At 45.0% G+C, this 20,006-nt stretch overlaps 5 protein-coding genes across 6 annotated transcripts; 2 read left to right on the forward strand and 3 right to left on the reverse strand.

Moving 5' to 3' along the window:
- Positions 1-1,326: 1,326 nt before the first annotated feature.
- On the forward strand, positions 1,327-3,750 carry LOC131289824 (nucleolar protein 10). The gene is made up of 4 exons (XM_058319160.1): positions 1,327-1,450; positions 1,523-2,649; positions 2,727-3,389; positions 3,458-3,750. Exons 1-4 carry the CDS (start codon positions 1,385-1,387, stop codon positions 3,705-3,707), a joined length of 2,106 nt encoding a protein of 701 aa, XP_058175143.1. The 5' UTR covers positions 1,327-1,384; the 3' UTR covers positions 3,708-3,750.
- Positions 3,751-3,831: 81 nt separating this feature from the next.
- LOC131294911 (deoxycytidylate deaminase) lies at positions 3,832-4,612 on the reverse strand. The gene has a single exon (XM_058322966.1). The coding sequence runs from the start codon at positions 4,483-4,485 to the stop codon at positions 3,874-3,876; it is 612 nt and encodes a 203-aa protein (XP_058178949.1). The 5' UTR covers positions 4,486-4,612; the 3' UTR covers positions 3,832-3,873.
- Positions 4,613-4,844: 232 nt separating this feature from the next.
- LOC131282122 (zinc finger protein 330 homolog) lies at positions 4,845-6,084 on the forward strand. The gene is made up of 3 exons (XM_058311521.1): positions 4,845-4,980; positions 5,062-5,609; positions 5,677-6,084. Exons 1-3 carry the CDS (start codon positions 4,847-4,849, stop codon positions 5,913-5,915), a joined length of 921 nt encoding a protein of 306 aa, XP_058167504.1. The 5' UTR covers positions 4,845-4,846; the 3' UTR covers positions 5,916-6,084.
- A 36-nt stretch (positions 6,085-6,120) lies between these two features.
- LOC131282104 (COP9 signalosome complex subunit 6) lies at positions 6,121-7,649 on the reverse strand. 2 transcript variants are annotated; one of them, XM_058311510.1, is made up of 5 exons: positions 7,423-7,649; positions 7,040-7,326; positions 6,810-6,961; positions 6,380-6,739; positions 6,121-6,302 (listed from the first exon to the last, which is right to left on the reverse strand). In XM_058311510.1, the coding sequence occupies exons 1-5, from the start codon at positions 7,494-7,496 to the stop codon at positions 6,162-6,164; spliced, it is 1,014 nt and encodes a 337-aa protein (XP_058167493.1). In that variant the 5' UTR covers positions 7,497-7,649; the 3' UTR covers positions 6,121-6,161. The 2 variants fall into 2 exon arrangements, with proteins under 2 accessions (XP_058167493.1, XP_058167486.1); XM_058311503.1 differs by having other exon boundaries at positions 7,040-7,649.
- A 4,844-nt stretch (positions 7,650-12,493) lies between these two features.
- On the reverse strand, positions 12,494-15,033 carry LOC131281702 (fork head domain-containing protein FD3-like). The gene is made up of 2 exons (XM_058311050.1): positions 14,513-15,033; positions 12,494-13,898 (listed from the first exon to the last, which is right to left on the reverse strand). The coding sequence occupies exons 1-2, from the start codon at positions 15,031-15,033 to the stop codon at positions 12,494-12,496; spliced, it is 1,926 nt and encodes a 641-aa protein (XP_058167033.1).
- Between the last annotated feature and the right edge of the window lie 4,973 nt (positions 15,034-20,006).

The raw sequence follows: 20,006 nt of genomic DNA on the forward strand, positions 1-20,006 counted from the left end.
ATGCATACAGAATGGAGGCTTGATTGTCGCTTCAAATTTGGATTATATGTTCAGTGTTTGGTTGGTTTTAAAATTAAGCATAAGCAGACGACGCACTACCATACAGTGGGGCGATAAGCAAAGAATTCAAGAGTTTTTTCCCCCGACAAAGTGTGAGGAGTGTGTTTATGTGGCGTCTTATATTAACTCTTTACCTTAGAGTTTATATAAAGACGAAAGAATAGGTTTTAAGAAGACGTAACTAAACTAACCAAAAACCTCATCATAGTTTTAAACCTACCAACATTTCCAGCAAGAGTGTTAGTACGGTTGAATGAACCGGTCAAGTCAGATGGTAGGTAAGCGTACTAGAAAGGCACATAAAATATTCATCGTTATATATTTTCCAATGTCATTTAAAACATGCCTAACTTTTCTTTGCGGTTCCGTATAGGTTCCTTTTAACAGTCAAGAATCTATTAAAATCTACAGTAGGCTTTATAGAGCAGACAGAAGTCCATAAAGGACAAGGGTCAGATTTCCGGTTCACATAAACGGACGTAGAAAAAGATTTTAAGAACTAAAAATTTATTGTATTTCATTTTAGATGTATACGCATATTTTGTTAGATTTTTTTTTTGTAAGCTCGTTTTTGGTTATTTATGTCTTACTTTACACACTTTTGGACTTCTTTTTTTCTGTTTCTTTCAAAAAGCTTGAAACAATAGAGACCACTTGAGCAAAGCTATGTAAATTGTGCGCCCTGGAAAATTGTGCGCTAATTAAAATTATAATTTTTAAAATTTTTAAGCACATGCCCAATGTTACGCATATTTTTTTTAATTGTAAAACGGTGTTGTAGGGAAACGCTTCATGTCAGGAAGCAGTAAATCTATAAGCACGAGATAGGGTATCGAAGCGTGGGGCATAATTTGTAAGTTCAAATACAAAAAGATTTATTCTTCTATGGAAATACATTAAAGACCCTCATTTTGGGCGTAGTTCTTACCACCTTAAAGTGCACAAACATGGGACATAAATATGTCGTTCATTATACATACAACAATGTAGCAATAAAGATGGTATTGGTTCATATAAATGAATATTCGGCTATTGTTTTCTGCAAGATCCACCAGAGTTTCTTTTATTCAGCGGAAAGAATATTTTTCTATCTCAATTCTTCCATTTTTCTCTACACAGTTGATCAAAATCTCAGTTCATTTGCTACTCATGCATATTTTTTCCATACCTTGCAATACAAGCTATCTTCATATATATGAACCTTGGTTGTCATGGAGGATAGTTGACATGTTTACAACGTGCTTCATCGTTTTATATCGTGCATCACGCATGTAGTCGGTGTTCTCTGTTGTTGGCGCAGAAATAACCAAATCAATGTCCGAAAATGCTCGTGACCGATATAAACAACGTTAAAATTTACAACCTCAGCGGTGGCAAGTCCGTCCCAGAAGTAAGTACAATGCCCCACCATGTCGAAGTGTGATACACTTGTCTAATGTCCACGTTATTGCTCGATTTGTAGTGGCTATCAAATAGGAAACAAAAAAATGCCTCAAAGAAACACGCGGACAACGACCGGCGTATCGAGCTGATCCAAGACTTCGATATGCCCGGTGTGGCGTCCTGCATTGCGGTCTCCCCAGATGGGCAGTACATCTTGGCCACCGGAACATACAAACCGCGCGTCAAGTGCTTCGAAGTTTGCAATTTGTCGCAGAAGTTCGAGCGCTGCTTCGATTCGGAGGTGGAAAAGTTTGCCATTCTCTCCGATGACTACGGCAAGGTGGTCTTCCTGCATGCGGACCGATACGTAGAGATACATGCTGCCCACGGTCGACATTATCGGTTGCGTGTGCCTTGTTTCGGACGAGACCTGGTGTACCACAAGCCGTCATGCGATTTGCTGGTTGTCGGAGCATCGCCCGACATTTACAGGTTAAATCTGGAGCGGGGCCAGTTTCTGCTACCCTACACGAACTCCTCGGCTAGCGCAATCGACTCCATCACCGTGAACCCTGAGCATCAACTGATCTGCGCGGGCACTCAGGAAGGTACACTGGAAGCGTGGGACCATCGGGATAGGAGTTGCGTTGGCACGTTGGATGTGGCGGCTGGTTTACAAAATACGAAAGAGGTAGCATCAGTGACGGCGCTCGAGTTCAAGAACGGGCTCACCATAGCGGCCGGAACGTCAACCGGACACGTCTTGCTGTACGACATTCGAGCTCGAAATCCGCTCGCTGTGAAGGATCATCTAAACCAGTTGCCGATAAAAAAGATACGATTCCAGCCGGAACAAAAGTCCGTCTACTCGCTCGATAGTGCTATGCTGAAGATTTGGGACGAAACGACCCTCAAGCAGAAGGCTTGCATCGAGGCCGTTAGCAATTTCAACGACTTTGCGCACTATCCGGGCAGTGGGTTGTTTCTGTTCGCCCAAGAGGACACCAAGATGCTACCGTATTACGTCCCCATCGAAGGGCCAGCACCCAAGTGGTGTTCATTCTTGGACAATCTGGTGGAGGAAATGGATTCGGAAGCGGTCCAGAATGTGTACGATGACTACAAGTTCATCACCAAGCAGGAGCTTGCAGAACTTAAGCTGGACCATTTGGAGGGAACCCGAATGCTGCGTGCCTACATGCATGGGTATGTTTTCAACGTGAATTCCTTTCACTTGTGGTTTGTTGGCTCTATTAATTCGGGTTTTGTGTCAATTTTTGTAGCTTCTTCATCGACATTCGACTTTACAACAAAGCGAAATCCGTCTCGGAGACGTTTGTCTTTGATGGGTTCCGCAAGGAGAAAATTCGCAAGCATATTGAAGCGGCTCGTCCTGCTCGTATCCAGCTGAAGACGGCCCTACCGGAGGTAAACAAGGAGCTAGCTCAGCAGCTGATGGAAGAGGAGCATATGAGCAACGCCAAGCGAAGTGCAATTGCGAAGGGTGTGCTCAGTGACGAACGCTTCAAAACCATGTTCGAGAATCCGGACTTTGAGATCGACAAGGAGGCGAACGAGTATCGTATCCTGAGTATGGTACTGAAGCGTGTGGAGCGTGATAAAGCTCGACGAAAGGAAAACGTGGTCCTAGAAGGGCCCGGAGATGACGATGAAAAGCAACAGAGCACCGATGATGATCTGTACAGTGAGAAGAGTGAGAGTGAATCGGAGGACGAGAAAAAAGAATCGGACGAAGAAATCGATAATGTAGAGCCGCCGGTTAGTAGCAAGAACGGTGGTAGTAAAAAGGTAACTAGCGAAAGTTTTGTGCGGAAACCATCGGCGCCCCCAATGCAGCAGGATGATAAAAGCAATGGAGAGTTCTCGTTGTCGGTAGAGGAAGGGGCCAACTTTAACATCATGCAACCATCGAGGCAAATTCAATCGTATGTATACTAATGGATGTACTTTTCCTCACGAAAACATTAACGTAATAACATCTTTTCTTTTGCAGTGTGTCACTTGGCAAACGGGTGACCAAACTGGAGCATAATACGACAAGCGTCCAGTTCGACAATGGCATTGGCAGACGGGAAATAACCTTTACGTTGCCCGACCGAAAGAAGGGTAACAAAACTGATCAGGAACGGGACCGTTCGCGCCAACAGATGCTGAAAAAGCACAAAGAAGAACGGCGCCAGGTCATCCGTTCGGCGAAGGGAGTCATCAAAAAGATGGTGACGAAAAAACCTTATGGTCGTTAAGAATTGCGGACGTGTTAGTAGGAATAAAAACTACATATATTTAATTTCGATAGTACCAGGTGTTTTATTGCCAAAAAAAAAACTGTGTGCTGTTTCAGTGTCACAATAAATAAGGTGGATTGGTCAATCCGGGTGATGTAGCATTTTAAAGAGAACTTAGCCAAATTCAAATGCCCCCACCATGCCCATTCCTCGTCACGTCACCCTTCTGTGGGGTTGCCGGTAGTTGATTCAAGCTGTCCCAGTCGATCTCCGTAAAATCAATCACTATCCGACTATGCCGGGGTTTGTACTGGGTGTACTTTACTCCGGCGGCATCGAACATTCTTTTCGCAGCGATCGTGTGATCTTTGTGGGCATGCTTATCGCTCATGTACACCACCTCTCGGATGGCGGACTGTATGATTATTTTGGCACACTCGTTGCACGGAAATAGGGCCACGTACATGGTGCAGTTCTTTACGTCGCTGCTGTTTTTGTTGAGAATTGCGTTCACCTCGGCGTGGCATACGTACAGGTACTTCGTTTCAAGCGGATCGGTCGATGATTTTGACCATGGGAATTCATCATCACTGCAGCCAGTGGGAAACCCATTGTAGCCTATGCCAACGACACGTTTGTCCTCGTTGACGATGCAGGCACCGACCTGGGTCGAGGGATCTTTGCTTCGCTTTGCAGCCAAAAAAGCCATCGCCATGAAATACTCCGTCCAGTCGATTGTGTCTCTGCGTTTTTCGCCACCCAGCTGAAAAGTTTCTGATCTCGTGCTATTGGCCATTTTTCGACCGTAACTACAACAAACTTTTATAAAAATTACAGAATCACAATTAGGTCAAATGAAACAAAATAAACATGTGAAACCTTGCGCCGGAAGAGTTTTAATTCCCCGCCAATATTTCTGTCTTCCGTTTTTGACGGTACAAAACGTCACTTGTTTTAGTGACATTTGCGACAACCATCAACAGGCGTTGTTGGTGTTGCTGTTTTTGCCATTACCTTTCCACACAGTTGCTTCCTCTTTGGTTGCATCGATTGGATAATGGTGGTGCAGCACTGATTTGCACAAAAAAGATCGGGCATCCCGTTCGATTTCTGCCCGTTTCGAAGAACAGCCCTCTGCCCCTAGGGCTCAGCTCAAGATGCCGAAGAAAAAGACGGGTCAACGGAAGAAGGCAGAGAAGCAGAAGCTGCGCCAGAAGGAGATCCGGAACCGCGAGTCGCAGCTACCGGAGCAACCGTGCAATGTTGCTATGGATTGCGAGAAATGTGGCAAGTACGTATCGTAGCAGCTAAAAGGGTAAATAAGCCTTTCCAGGTTTAATCTGTTCTTGTACTTTCGTTCCCATCACAATAGGAAGCAGAAATCTCGCGCATTCTGTTATTTCTGTCAGAGTGTCCAACGGCTGCCGATCTGTGCACAGTGCGGCAAGCAGAAGTGCATGCTGAAGACGGGCGACTGTGTGGTGAAGCATCCGGGCGTATTTACCACCGGGCTGCAGATGGTTGGTGCCATCTGTGATCACTGCGAGGCGTGGATCTGCCATGGCCGAAAGTGTTTGCAGTCGCATGCCTGCGTATGTCCACTGATGGATGCAGTTTGCATCGAGTGCGAGCGAGGCGTTTGGGATCACGGGGGGCGTATGTATAAGTGCAGCTTCTGCAATAACTTCCTGTGCGAGGACGATCAGTTCGAACATCAGGCTTCGTGTCAGGTGCTGGAGTCAGAATCGTACAAGTGCCAGTCGTGCAACAAGTTGGGCCAGTACTCGTGCCTACGCTGCAAGACCTGCTACTGTGATGATCATATCCGCCGGAAAGGGTTTAAGTACGAGAAGAATAAGCCGATTCCGTGCCCCAAGTGCAACTACGAGACGAGTCAAACGAAGGACCTCAGCATGTCGGGTAAGTTATCGTTAGAACAAAGCGCAAAAATGGTGCTCTGTAACATAATTTGCTTTTGTCATTTTAGTTCGTAGCCACAAGTATGGTCGCAAGCGCCTGGATGACGAAGGAGAAGATGAGGATTACGTGTACGACGATGAATACACGGCTTACCGCAGTAGGCACGACGATCAGTACAACGAAGATTCGGATAGCTCCTCCGACGATGATTACGATGATGATGACGACGACGATGATGATGATGAGGAGGACGACGATGAAGAAGGCGAAGATAAAGCCGCTGGTGCGTCGGTGACGAGGAAGTAGGAGCCCGTCGAGATCCCGAGCCTGAGGTTTTCTTTCCTTTCAAGACCCAACTACGATCTGCAAAGAGTGGCTTTAAACTCAAAAAGTTTTTATTTAACCACGCTGCGATCACTGTTCGCGTTCAGTTTTGGGAGCAAGTTTGTAATAAAACGAAAGATTGAAGGGAACATAAAAACAGTTGGGTAATTCAAGACAGTAGAGTGTGATAGACGAGAAAGGTCCGTTGCTGTTGATCGGCGGGATAGCTTAGAAGAAAATACCCCGCAAACGTCGGCCCATTCCTTGGCGATCGTACAGGACGTTGAACTTATTCACCAACTGGTTCATGTCGTTCGAAACTTTTGTCAGTGCCCCAAGGTAAGTGATCAGTCCGACATCGTTCGATTGCTGAAAGTTGTAAGGAACACGAAAAAAAGGAGCGTTATATTTGTTTAACTCATTTTATCACTAACCAGTTCTCTTACCGTGTAAAACTCCTCCTTAAACGACGGATTCTGTACGACGGGTAAGCGGCGGCTCAGGGAGTAGGCCATACGCAATATTTCCTGGTTCGGTTCAAGCTGTCCACTTTCAACGGCCTTCATGTACGCCAACACGATCTTTACTCGTGAATTTAGCATCTTAATCGCACTGTACTGGGCTAGCAAATGTTCGGCTACGGTGGAGTTTTCGTCCGAATCGTTCGTCGACATGCGAGCCACATGGTCGACGCCGATGCGTTCCGCTTCCTCCGTCGCGAGTGTGTAGCTGAGCGGCACAAACAGCATCATAGCTTCACCCTGCACTATGTCGATCACAGACTCGTACAGTGAAATTGGCAGTTGCTGCAAAAGAAGAAAACAAGCTAACATGCAGTGTGGGGAGCGGTAGATCATAGCAAAGATGGTTACTTACGTTCATATTCCTACTAATCGGGTCTAAAAGGAGCATAATAGGACATTCGTTGATTTCACATATCTGCTTATGAATGCTGATATGTTTTTCCGTCGGACGTGCATCGGTGGTATACCATCCAAGAAAATCTAGATCACTGAAAACCTGCTTGTCTGTACGCGCAAAGAGAGGAAAGGCAAAAGTAAATCAGGCAAATGACCAGGGCACCGCAACAATATTAGCGAACTTACATTGTTCTTCCTTAACGCGGTAGTAGTCCTTCATGATAATCACATCGTCGTCGAGTGTGTGATACTTGAGCTCAAACGAATTCATCACCTCAATATTGCGCCCCTTTTGCTTACCGATGAGCGCCCCTAAAGCCAGCGGTTTGTTTCCGCTCTGCGCCCGAGTGCGCGTCCAGTGGTCGGAAATATTCATGATAACTAGTGGATGCAGTGAGCATGTTACCGACGGCACCGTGGCACTGCTGGCCATCACATTTTTGCCTTCATGAGCAGGTTTGCCCCCCAGGCCACTGTTCCCAGCGACAGCCGGCACGGCCGATGGTGTCGGAGATGCGGATGCTTTTGATGTTGATGGGGCCACCGTTGGTACCGCAGCCAATGTTGACGATGAGGATGTGCTAGCGGTTGCCGACACTCCATCACTATCGACATCCATCTTTTCTTCGGCGGGTTGACTCATTTCGTGGCGGAACTAGTTGTGCCGATCAAGTTGAATTACTGCCCTCGGCCGGTATGCGTTTCGCGAACGATTCTTTCTGTAGATTTCGTGATGATGTTTTCAGTAGTTTGATGGCGAAACGATAACTGCAAATAGGCTTCGGAAAGCACCTTGTTTTGATCCTTTGTTTGACAGCACAAGGTTTATATAGAGCGGCTAAAGATGTAGAGCTGTCAAAAACTGGTCGCACTATGGATTTCCTAGTGGAATCCCAGAGATTACAAAAAATAATTAAACCATTATTGAAAGGAAAACAACTAAAAAAACCAAACTCCTGAATTTTAGTAAAACTCGCCACTGTTCGAACTCGGCTATTAAAACGATAAACACTTCACAATGGTGCTATGAGGTACGTGTTGTTAGCTACGCACTTTTTGCCAAGGCAGTATCCATCCGGATGGTCGACCGGAAAATCCTTTGTGAAAGATTGCAACCGATGCCGGCGCTTTTTTCATTTGTGGACCTGCTCCGATAATCCAGATGAATAATTAATGGTTGATGCGAAGCACAAGTGTAAACAAACGATGGTGTAGCATTAGCGACCGGATTATGTGACTGTGGAGACGTTGCAGTTCAAACCTTGCCACATGCATTGGGATGCGAAGCAGCTAAAAGTGCATCTGCGAGCCGAGCATCATGAGGTGAGTTCTGTTTATTTCCGCCCGTAATCCTTTTGTCCACAAAGAATCGGTCCTTCGAGCGTGTTGGCAAAAAGGCACCATTTCATCTTCTACCCGCCAACAGCGAATCAAAAGCGGGTGCTTATAATCAACAAGCGAAAGTGGTCCCGGAAAGGACGAGAGTATTGATGGCAACAATGAAGTGGCGCACTCCACTGCACACGCGGGGATTGTGCAGCAAGTGTGCGGAGATATTTCACGGATTATCATCGTCATTACCATGGGACACCCATGCTTGAGCACGGTGAATATTTACGGGATTGATGTTTACTATTCGGAAAAGGATTTCGACGGTACCATTTGGTTGCAATAGTCGGTTTTACTGCTGAACGATCGAAATGACAAATTACTTTTCATCCTCATAGCTCAACGGTCTATTCGGGTCCTGCTGATCTTGAATTATTCAAATCCCTTCGTGGTGATATATCGGGCCACATTTTGAGCAGGGGTGCGAATAGACCAAAACAATTTATTGCGGTTTGTTGGTGGTTGATAAGTATCAGGCTGGTGGCGCGGAGGTATATTAATAAGGATAAACTTGCAATATGTTGCAGCCTACATTTTGTCTATTAAGGCATGATAAGTCAATTGCAGATTAGCGGCAGCTGCAACATATTGTATGGATGGTTTTTTGGTAAAAGTTTTGGGTTATTTGGTTGTATTCAGAACGTTAGTATTAGATTATTTGTGGTACGAATGTTTTTTTCTCATATCAAAATAAATGATTATTCGTTTGACATAATGTTGTTTCTCTGTTTGCTGGAAAAACAATGAAATATATATTTTTTTTTTAATTTTAGAGATTTTGACCTGTTCGGTTATCTCTCCGAACAATGAAATATCTTTCATCAAAATATTATAATCTCAAATCTTATTAAGTTTTTTACTACATACATTTCCTATGTGCTCTTCTAAGCTTTCAATGCCTTTAAAAATTAACAATTAATGTATTTTTAATACAATTATGTAAGTTTACAAGGTTAGTTCAATCTGCAATCTCCATAACTCCGTAGCATGTTTTCTATAATAGAGAGACATAGGACATCAAAGATGTCACTGAAACCGGCAGGAGTGTTCAAGGATTAGGTGAATAACCGAGATAAAAAAGAAGGCCCAGAAAACCGAAAGCAACCACAGGGCGGAAGACCCTGTCGATAATGGCGTAATCCGTATCCGCATTGAGCTGAACTGAGGCACGGCGATAGGAAAAATATTTTGATCTGCAGTCGAGCGTTTAATTGAAGTGTAATTTAAATAACAATCAAGTTTTACGCTCACGTTGCACTCCCGCCTCTCAATCGACAGGGGCATTGGATGATACCAAAGGAGGGATTATAGAATTATTTGGAAAAGGGTCGTCAGGATGATATTGGTCGTGGAAGCAATAGTCACCACGGGGTTCGCGGAGCACCCAAACGGACCGTTTCCTTGACAAACGTTGCTTGCTTCCGTCAACTTTCGGGCTATGGTTGCGGGTTTGCGTCATTATCCCGGTGTTATTTAGCTCCACTCCATTCGCAGTCGGTGGTCGGTCGGTTTCACTTAATCCGAATCGACCACGGATAGTAGCAAGCACCGGTGGATTCGTCTTTTGTCCATCTATCGCGACGTCTGACAGTGGGTTCTGGTGAGATTTGATTGTTCGCTGCAGGGTGCATTTGCATGCACGATATGCAATAATCTTTACTCCGAGCTATTGTTCTCCACTTTGAACCTTCGTGAAAATATTGTGTTGGAGAGCAATCATGTTGTAATATCACCCTATACTAGATGCTTGTATTTTTATTCGACTTTGCTCAAAAACTGCTAGGTTTCATTCTTAGCTTGTTTTCATAACGACAATGAGTGAAAGTGAAAAGTAGGCAATGGAACAATAAAAAAAACTCCGTTTGACAGATTTAAACGTGCTGAAAATGGGTTCTTCGAACGAAGATGGTGTCGTTTCCGCTCTGGAGTTAAAAAATCAACTAAAGGCATCGTTTGGATGTGCTGGAAAAGGATCTATGAATATAGCGGAGTTATACAAACTGTTGGAAAACTTCATCGCTATCTATGCACGTTATGAAGACGACCGGAAGGACAAAGGTATTGCTTCGGATTTTTCATATCCATGTTCCAAGAGGACCGCTTCCGAACAATATTCCAGTTCATCATCAATTGAAAAGACAAACAAGCAGTCTGAAGATTCGTTGAGTGGGAAAACTGAAACCGAGGGAACTAGATTTCTAGAGTGTAGTAAAAACACATCGTGTGACGAAATTTCTGCAGATATCAAGGATATTGAGCTTCCTACATCCCACATCTCGAAGGAAGATGTTGAAAGAATTGATAAACGATTTCACGATGAGGACTCATCTGGTAAAGGCCAAGAACGGGAAATGTCACCGAGAAATGATAAAATTGAGTCTTCCAAAAGAGTGGATGCTGGCCCACGTATCAGTATTCCTAGCAGCTCAACGAGTACATCACAACGAAGCTCAGATTTTAACGTGAAATCAACTTCTTCGATGTCGACAAGTTCCTCCTTACGAAAGTGTAACGAAGAGTACTGTGGTGATACGGAAACAATAAAACACATAGAAACAAGTGTGAATCAAAATGTAGACAACCCAGTTTCTGATCATACTCTGGATGGTTCCCAGAAGAATGACTGCTCAAAGAAACTCAACTTACCTCTTGAAACAACTGAAATTTCACCTAAAGACGGTTTTCGCTATTCACTGCCTGATTTGGTTGCAATAATGGAAGGCTGCAAAAAACACTTAGAAACCGTCAAACTGGAAGTGCTTGCATTGAAGATACGCTGCCAAAACCAATATGATGACACTCTGAAGCTAGCCGGCGCTTTGGATGACCTTGCGAAGCGTTTTCGTGACCAAGAACCAAAGGTTAGTAAACTCGAAAAGGATATGCACTGCCTTGGAATGCTCGTTTCCGATTACGAGTGGAACTTCTCCAGCATAAAGAAAGGGATCGATCGAAACGACGCCAAAGCAAAAGATTTTGAGAGACTGCTTCAGCGGAGTGATAAAGCACTGAACGTCATCAGCGGCGAGTTGCGAACCGTCTCCGACAAAATGAACTATCTATCAAATGAAAAAGCGGATAAATTAGTCGTTCAGATGGGGCTGGATCATCGAGCGTTAATAACGGATCTTCTCAAGCACGTCACGTACGAAGAATTCAACAGTGGCTTTCGCGAGTTGACCAACTTCGTAACCCAGGTGCGGGAAGAGCAGTACGCGCTGGAGGAAACCATGAAAACGGTCCAATACGAGCTGGTGAAAGGGTTGGAAGCGAAAGCGTCCACCCAGGACGTCTGCCAGATACGGAATCAACTGGTCGGTGCACTTGGCCGTTGGCAGAAGGCCCAGTCATCGGCGATAGGCGACTCGACGACCCAGCTGGTCCGAGGAAACTTCCGCTCGGCGGCGGTGACCTTACCCGGTTCGATGAGTCAAAACTCAGCTTCCACCACGTGTCTTACATGTGGCGTACAGACTATACTAGAGGGAGATAACAGTGTCGTCCCGGTGGGGGTGAAGCTCATTCCTGCATGGAAGGTTAAAAATTATACCCGAAATGCTGGCGGTTTCCATACGACAAATGTCCCTCCGGAGAGGGTTTTTCGTAACGGAAATTTAAGCATGGCTCAAAAGATGTTTGCGAAGAACAACAGCAGGAAAACAGGCGTCTAAATTGGAAGATAGTTAAAGGCAAAATATTCAAAAATTACCAACATTGATTAGGAAGAGAAAAGAATTACGCATGGTTTGTAACAAAACATATAATTATGGAATCGTTTTTGTTGCATACAATTTTCGGGACACATTAAGGACACTACATGAAGCTTGTCAAGAGGAGCGTTTGTTGGAAAAAATGAGTATCTGATTTACCGCACATGAAATTTATAAAATAAATGATTTCGTAGGATTTCGTCAGACTACCATTCTTGGACTTCAAGATCCAAAGTATTAAAATAGACTGCAGTTTTATTTAGACACGCGTAGGACTTTCTTGCCTCATGTTGCTAGTTTTGGTTTCCACGAACGTAAAGACCATAGATTTGTCGGTCTCTCGTGTGGTTTGTAAAACTTTACCTAATAACTAAAAACAAACGATACGCCTAATTTCTACATTAGAGCGTCCCTGCGGTCTGCTAATCGTTACCCACATCTACTATTTACACATGATTTAAGCACGGGGATCGGATTCTTTGGTTTGTTTTCTTCTGTCTTTACATCGCGGAGCGTATTGCGAGTCACCGTCCACTTCCATTCATCTGTCCTCCACGTTACACCCAATGAGGTTCTCTATGCTGAAACCCTTCGTGTTGCCATATTTGCGTTTCCGTGCCGTAAAGCCACCGACCTCGATGCTATCGAAGAGTTTCGTTGTTTCGCCACCGAATCCGGACGGAGGGCGGTCCGCTTCCGGTGCATTGCCTGGGCCGGTCGACATCTCCTGATGTGCTGCCCCTTGGTGGTCGCCGTAGAGTTGTCGCTGAAATTCCTTAGTTGGCCCCCGGGACTCCTCCGGCAGAGAGCCACCACTGCTGCTTGCCATATCGGACTGCTCGTCCTCTTCGATGTAGTAATCGTCGGAATCTCGAATTGGCCGTGAAGGGCTGCAGTGTGGTGAAGAGTAGTCACCCGCGGGACCGTTTGTCGATGGTACACGCAGCGGTGGTGGTCCAAGAGGAGCAGAAGCAGGTACAACGGGAGGAGGAGAGGCGGACGATGGAGCATGATGAGGATGAGCCGTCACTGGCGTCGGGATAGACCTCCGACCATCCAAAAGCAGCTCGTGGTAGCGTTCCGTGGAGGATTTGTAGTCGTCCTCGCTCTCGACGTCGATCCGATCGTCGCTGGAGAGGTCAAGGTCTCCATTGATCTGTTCTCCATCGTGATAGTCGGCCGTCCTTCGGTCACCATTGGGTGCGTCGTCCTGGTTGGAATGCAACGTAATCCCTCCCGAACCCTTGTGACTACCGTATGGTCCATAGGACTCTCGTCCAAGCGACCCATTACACGGATGTATACTAAGCCCGGACGGGGTGTGCGTTGCCTCGTCGTAGATGTCCACCGACATCGGCCCAACATTCCCTGTACCAACTCCCTGCCCTTGGTGGTATCCGTGGAAAAACTTGTTCATGGCGCTTGAGATCTTCAGGCTGTCTACATTGCGCTGCAGAAAGTCGCTGTTCTCCATCATGGCCACATTCAGGTCGTCCATCTTGACGGCACCGAACAGGTTCAGTTTACTGTCGAGAAGAAAGTCGCCTCCACGGCCACCCGGTCCCAGTCCCGCCAGCGGTCCTCCACCATTGTCAATCGTACCAAATCCAGCCGACACGGCGGCGGAAGCAGCAGCTGCGTGGGCTGGACCAAACTGGTGCATTGGTATCACCGGGACCGGCTTTCGGATCCAGAAGGGGGCAAACGGTCCAAAGACCCCCGGGAAGGCCATGCTCTGGGCGAGCGTCGTGCGTTTGTAGCGCTTCCGGCGCCGCAGAAAGCTCCCGTTGTCGAACATGTCCTCGGCAAGGGGGTCCAGTGTCCAGAAGTTGCCCTTGCCCGGGTTGCCTGGTTCGCGCGGGATCTTGATAAAGCAATCGTTCAGGCTGAGATTATGCCGGATCGAGTTTTGCCAAGCGGGGAATTTTTCCTTGTAGTAAGGGAACCTACCGTGAAAGGGAGAGGAGAACACGGGATGATATTATTAAAAAAAAATCATATTTCACATTTAAGATTTCTATAAGTAGCAGAAATCCGCAATCAAGATATTATCGTCACAATCGTTGGAAAACCCCGTCAGCGTCGTGAGTTTGAATCACAATAGCCGTCTACTAAGCCCTAAAAGACATGACCCACGACATTCATAACACCAAAGATGAAGAGTTGCCAAATATTTCAATTCAAGAAACAAAGCACCTTGAAGTACGGTAGTCATTTTTCCATTCGGAGTTAAAGATCAGTAGCGCTAATGGCATCGATGATCAAACTGACTCAAACAGAGATCACACTTTGAACACTTTCACTGTCACAACTCCTGATATGTAAGACGCTTTACGCTTTGTTGTTTATAAGTACTCCAATATTTCTAGTGTCCGTTGTTACTAAATTGTAGTTTTTGTCTGGGAATACAGAACCCCCTTTAGCCTTTTTCCTGAAGAATGGTGGTAGTTCATCCTTTCCCTGTTCGAACTCTATAACATTAACTTTAAGTTATAGATGCCCAGTTCCTAATGCCCAGGACTCGAGCCATCATCCCATGTAACGCTCATCAACAACCAACCTTGTCATAATGAACTCGCAAATTCCACTTAGTGTGAGCTTTTTCTGGGGAGACTGTAGGATGGCCATCGTGATCAGCGCAATATAGGAGTAGGGTGGCTTCACCAGACTTTGCGACCGATGGTTCCCGGATTTCCCTCCGGTGGGTCCGCCGTTTCCGCCACCTGCGCTGCCAACCGACGGGGTTCCCGCACGGTTATCCGTCGACTCCGTCGGGTTCTGGTGGCCGGTTTCCGAGCCGGAGCTGCTGCGGCTTCGATGTCGTGCCCGCGAACCAGAACTGGATCGATTCGACGACGACGATGATGAAGGGCCACCCGACTGGGTATGGGGGTGCTGCTGCTGGTGGTGATGGTGGTGATGATGATGATGATGCTGCTGGTACAGCTGAGGTGGTCCCGACGGTTCGTTCATTGGCCCGTGTGGGTTGGGACCACCGTTCGCGGATGCACTGCTGCTACTGCTCATGGAAAGTAATCCCGATGGTCGGAGGTCCAACGGGGTGGCCAAAGCAGGGTGCATCATTTTTCACACTTTGGGCTTTTTCTTTTTACTTTTACAAAAGGGGTTTCACTTAAAATATGTATAACGTTCAAGCAGTATTATACATCACATCATTAAAAAAAATAGTTTCTGGTATATCCTCGTGGCACACCCAAGATTTTGTTAAGAACGGTCCCTTCTGACTTGCACAAAATTATCCCGGATTGTCACAAATATGTGTACACTTAGTTTCGGTAAGTCGTGAATTACATTTTCACTCACTAAATAGATGTATTGCAGTTGCAGTTAAAAATTCGAGTACAACTATTTTCAATTCACTAATAAAACTTCTTTCATTTTTCCTTTGCTTCACTAGATTAATACAAAGCTTCTTGTACACATAGTTTACACTTATGAATTTCCTGCACAATCCGAAGGGCAAGAAAGATCGAAATCATCAACTTTTATACTCCGATGCCGACGAAACGGCAAAAAGGATAACGACACCGTGATAAAAGTAGTAGTAATACGGACGGCTGTCGAGGACGACGGCGACAAGCGACCGACTTCAGCCGTACGTCTGCGACCGGCACCGACGAAAGCAAGAATGAAAATGTTATTTTAACTTTGTGGAAAATTGTGAAAATTTTGCACGCGCTACACACTTCCTTCCGTTCTGCCCGACGGTTGCGACCCGCGTACTACCCGCCCCCTTCGGGCCTATGTTCACTCTATCCCCGGTTCGGCAGGATGGAACGGGATTGGCGGAAACATGCAAAATCACTCCAATGCACCCTTGCCTTCCCTTTGTCCAGGTGGCCTTTCTCGAGCCCTTCTCCACTCGGGAAGCAAGGATGTGGAAACAAAAAATGGCGTCAGCTTGTTCACAGCTCATGTTCTATTTCACTCGCACTTCGGAACGGCCACCTATATGTGCGCAGCACCAATGCCAGCGCATGGAAAATGGCCGGCGGTAGCATGCAAGGGAGCAAGCTCCTTCCGCTCCGGTGCCCGAGTCCTGTCCTCTCTGGCTGTAATGGAATAATCAGGTCTCTCCTGCTCGAGTGCGTCATACACAACATCGTCATCGTAGACTCCCGTTTCCTCACACACTTCTCGTCCTTTTGGCGGTCGGCGGAAGAAACCCCCACTAACATCGTTCCCCTACACGCTTGATCCCCCCTTCATGTACACGCACACACATTAAAGGCGCGTACAATCGTAAGAAAGTAATTTTTACTTACCCGCCAGGAGGAATGGAGCCGGGGAAAAAAAGTTATACAAACTGTGTTCCTTGGCAAGTAAAACATTTATTTTAGGAAAACCACGCTACGCCAGCCGTACGAATGAAAGTGAGAGCGATATCGGCGCGCGTGCCTGTGTGTGTGTGTGTTGTCTATGAGTGGCATGCTTATTTGTGGCTGTGTAGAAGTCCTTTCCGATCGAATAGAGGGGTGTGTCCTTACGTTTTTCCAGTGTTCCTCAGCCACCTTTGGAAGGAGTGAAACAGATTCTGTTAAATGAAAGAGATCACTATAAGGTCCTTGGAAAGCGATTGGGAGTGTTTGTGTGCGTTCTGATCCTTATAATCGGCGACAAGTACATAAGGATTCGATTCTTTCTTTCGTCCGCGTATCCACGAGGCTAGTCGAGCCATTTTTACTCCTGTGCTTTGCCGGTTCCATCATCCCGGCGTACCGGAGTCACACAAAACATGAATCGGCGTTTCGTTAGCGGAGTGCCGTTGATTTGTTTGCTCCCGTTACAGCCGTTGCTTGAAACCTGGGTAAGGATGGGACCAGGACGCGACACAACCCCCCCCTGGCACCTTGGAAGGATGTAAAGGACTACTCCTAGCTTTTACACTATTCAACAAACGGTACACCACAACGGAGACAGCGAACGGACGGCACTCGGGAATTGGCATCGTCATAGGATAGGTAAAGTTATAGCGCGTCCTGCCGGCCATCCAGGCAAGTGGCCTTCTGTAGGGAGCCCGAAGGTATGGGCGGCCGAGAGCGGAACACTAGAGCGGTTGCACGTTGTTGGAAGTAATTCAATTTGACGACATGTGATAATTTGTACGCTGGGAAATGAAAAGGGCTTTGTTCTTCTGTTCGGCAATGGGAGCTCTACTTGCAGGCCGTATGCACGGGATCTAACCGTCGGCAATAGTGTACCGGACCAGGACGACGTGCATTGTACTGTGCCTAGGATGAAACAATGTACCACCATTCGGCTGGTGGATACAGTGATGGTGGCAGGATGTATTGGGTGGGATCCGGGACAGAAAAGTTCTGTGGCAACCGTGAGCAAATGCCCAATTACACCATTGTGTACTTGGCAGTAGTGCATTCGGTTTTATTTTTCGGTTCGGTTAAGCGAAAAAAGCTTTGGTTGAAATGTTTTCACAAACATTCGAGGGGGATAAATAAGTTTAAAATCATGAGAATTAGTAAAGTATTTTAGTTAAATCGTTCCATATTGTATATGGAAAATAAATTTGGTCTTATTCATGCTTTATAATTTGTTCTCTAGCTTTGAGCATTTATTGAAAATTATGACAATTTTTCACAGCTTTCACAGCTTTAACAGCAAGAACCTCATTTGTAACAATACTAGTGTTACTTAAAAGAAAACTTGTTTTCACTTCTTTTTGTATGACATTATTTACTTCCTTTTGATTATCGTTGTACAACATAGACGTTGATATTTATGGTGGATTTTAAATTCATTGTTTTTTATATTTTGTTATTCATATTTTCCAAATTCTGCCACTGTTTTGAAGTGAAACGAAAGTCCAAAAAACTAAAAGATGTAAATATAAAAAATAATAAAAATGAAAATGCAACGCTATAATTAATAAAATAAGGCACACCTACTAGTGCATATGGTCAACCAATTGGAACACAAAATTTATATTCCTCCCAATAGTAATCTAAATTGAATTCACCAAGTTCTCATTCAAGGTATGAACCATTATAATTTTATGTTATACTTTATATCGTGATACCCCATAACATTTTCTTTTCGACAGATTTCACCAGAAATTTGATTTTATTACATTCGTAGCACTAAAGTGAAGCAAATTAATAAAGGCAAATAAAATGAAATCAAATACACAAGTAGCTTAAGCAAGACAGATAGTTTCTATTGAAACGAGCAAATGGAATCAAAATGATCAAATATGCCATGTTAGTCAACAAGAACGTCCTTCCAACAAAAGGATATTTCCTTCTTGAGCATCATTCATTAATTTTCGGACGCTTTCCAAACGATAGGGGGAATCCCGGCAAAGATGGAAGGCGAGCTTCAGTTGGACATGATTGAATTGTTGTGAAGAATAAACTCCTTCGGCAGTCCAAAGGGGCTGAAACGAAGAATGCGACGTAATTGTTCGAATGGCAATAAGAAGCAGGCTTTTTGGAGTAGATTTTCCGAAAAACGACACCATTGAGGGGGAAAATAATATCTACCAATGATGTCATGGTTACCGTGAGCTCCCGGCCTCCCGTTTTGCTCAGTCATTTTCTTTGGACATTGTTGCGTACAAAAGGAGATTCAGCCTAAATGAAGGGGGACGACGATTTATGCTGCCATAAGAAGGAAACACTTGCTGGTTCGAGGAAAGTCAAGGACTAGAGATAGTTAAGGGATTTGGCGAAAACGGGCGGAGCTAAGGGTTGTTCGAACAACAATCAACGAGCGTAGGAAGGACATATAAAGTAGTGTCAGATAATACGATGAACTCTGGATTGATTGAAATCGTTGATTGGAGCATGTGTGTTGGGATTATCTCATGATTGAAATTCAGAAAATTTTTTGAAAGAGGCTACTTTTGTTGTTAAAAGTATCATATAATAAATGATTTTTCAAACAACAATCGAAACTCCATGATAGGTAAAAAAAGGTATAAATTTCAAGATTAATGATACTTTTGGAAATAATACATACCTTCATTGAGTATGACAAATAACATAGGGCGAACAAATAGAACGATTTAATTATTATTCATATCCTTTTGCGGGCAACTTAAAGTTAATAAGAAAACAAATGAAATGCTCTAACACACACTCAACGCATCAGTCCTGGATGGTAACCGGGAGAGGGGACAGTAGAACGCATATGCTGAAGATATGTTGCTGCGAAAGAGTTGAGTGGATGATGAGCGGGCTGATGTGTACCTTGTAAATAACAAAACATTGTAAGACGATAAAAGGATCGTACCGTTTCGCCCTCGGACTGTTGGCACACGCGCGCCGGATACGGATAGGGGCATTAACATTTTGCTCGGATTATGAATCTGTCACATAACATCCGGAGGCTATTTGCTTGTACTTGAGTGCGCCACGGAGCGCCGATTCCGTTTCGGATTGTGCCCGTGATCCGTTGGGCAAATAAATCCCGAAGCTCGCTGGCTTGTAATTTCGTTTTCCCGGAAAATGTCACTGTAGAAGGGATGCTATTTGTATGAGAGAAGATTTATATTTATTTAAATTGTATCCACTCCGTGTGCCCCTTGACTAATCGGATCGATGCCGTAAAGTGGAAAATCATATCAAACGCAATAGCTTGAGGCTTGCAATTGTTGTAGAAGAGCAAACTTTCGGTGAGAAGCGCATCAGACCCAGCCCGTGGGAAAGGTGAATCTGTCTGGCACGAATGAAGCCGACAAATCATCACCATGCAATCGTTAAAGCAGCTGTTGTACATCTCAACAGACCTTTTTAAACTTATACTCCAACTGCATAACGGACATCGAAAAGAACAAATTCTGAGCACTTATTTGGATAGATTTAGCTTGATAAAGAGCAGTTTTTTTTAGCGTCGCCAAACAAACATGTACTGTCGCGATGATAAATGATGAAGATTTAACTGGGGCAGACAGACGGCTTTTGTTGGGTCCGAACACAAACATTATAAAACGACCATCATGGAGAGTAAACGCTCTGGCACTTTTTCGGCAGCAAATATGGACGGAACAAACATTCGCTTCAAAACGGGCGGGTGGT

This window comes from Anopheles ziemanni, chromosome 2 (genome assembly GCF_943734765.1).
Source record: "Anopheles ziemanni chromosome 2, idAnoZiCoDA_A2_x.2, whole genome shotgun sequence".
Lineage (NCBI taxonomy): Eukaryota > Metazoa > Arthropoda > Insecta > Diptera > Culicidae > Anopheles > Anopheles ziemanni.

What these genes read in the sequence shown, in the direction of transcription:
- LOC131282104 (XM_058311503.1), bottom strand. Translation starts at nt 7,496, where the DNA reads ATGAGTCAACCCGCCGAAGAAAAGATGGATGTCGATAGTGATGGAGTG. An exon ending in CCGCGTTAAGGAAGAACAAT is followed by an intron (nt 6,962 to 7,039) that starts GTAAGTTCGCTA and finishes TTGCGCGTACAG; the next exon opens with ACAAGCAGGTTTTCAGTGAT. An exon ending in TTAAGGAGGAGTTTTACACG is followed by an intron (nt 6,303 to 6,379) that starts GTAAGAGAACTG and finishes TACAACTTTCAG; the next exon opens with CAATCGAACGATGTCGGACT.
- LOC131281702 (XM_058311050.1), bottom strand. Translation starts at nt 15,033, where the DNA reads ATGCACCCTGCTTTGGCCACCCCGTTGGACCTCCGACCATCGGGATTA. An exon ending in TGCGAGTTCATTATGACAAG is followed by an intron (nt 13,899 to 14,512) that starts GTTGGTTGTTGA and finishes CTTTCACGGTAG; the next exon opens with GTTCCCTTACTACAAGGAAA.
- LOC131289824 (XM_058319160.1), top strand. Translation starts at nt 1,385, where the DNA reads ATGCTCGTGACCGATATAAACAACGTTAAAATTTACAACCTCAGCGGT. An exon ending in GTGGCAAGTCCGTCCCAGAA is followed by an intron (nt 1,451 to 1,522) that starts GTAAGTACAATG and finishes CTCGATTTGTAG; the next exon opens with TGGCTATCAAATAGGAAACA. An exon ending in CCATCGAGGCAAATTCAATC is followed by an intron (nt 3,390 to 3,457) that starts GTATGTATACTA and finishes TTTCTTTTGCAG; the next exon opens with TGTGTCACTTGGCAAACGGG.
- LOC131282122 (XM_058311521.1), top strand. Translation starts at nt 4,847, where the DNA reads ATGCCGAAGAAAAAGACGGGTCAACGGAAGAAGGCAGAGAAGCAGAAG. An exon ending in GATTGCGAGAAATGTGGCAA is followed by an intron (nt 4,981 to 5,061) that starts GTACGTATCGTA and finishes CCATCACAATAG; the next exon opens with GAAGCAGAAATCTCGCGCAT. An exon ending in GAAGGACCTCAGCATGTCGG is followed by an intron (nt 5,610 to 5,676) that starts GTAAGTTATCGT and finishes TTGTCATTTTAG; the next exon opens with TTCGTAGCCACAAGTATGGT.
- LOC131294911 (XM_058322966.1), bottom strand. Translation starts at nt 4,485, where the DNA reads ATGGCCAATAGCACGAGATCAGAAACTTTTCAGCTGGGTGGCGAAAAA.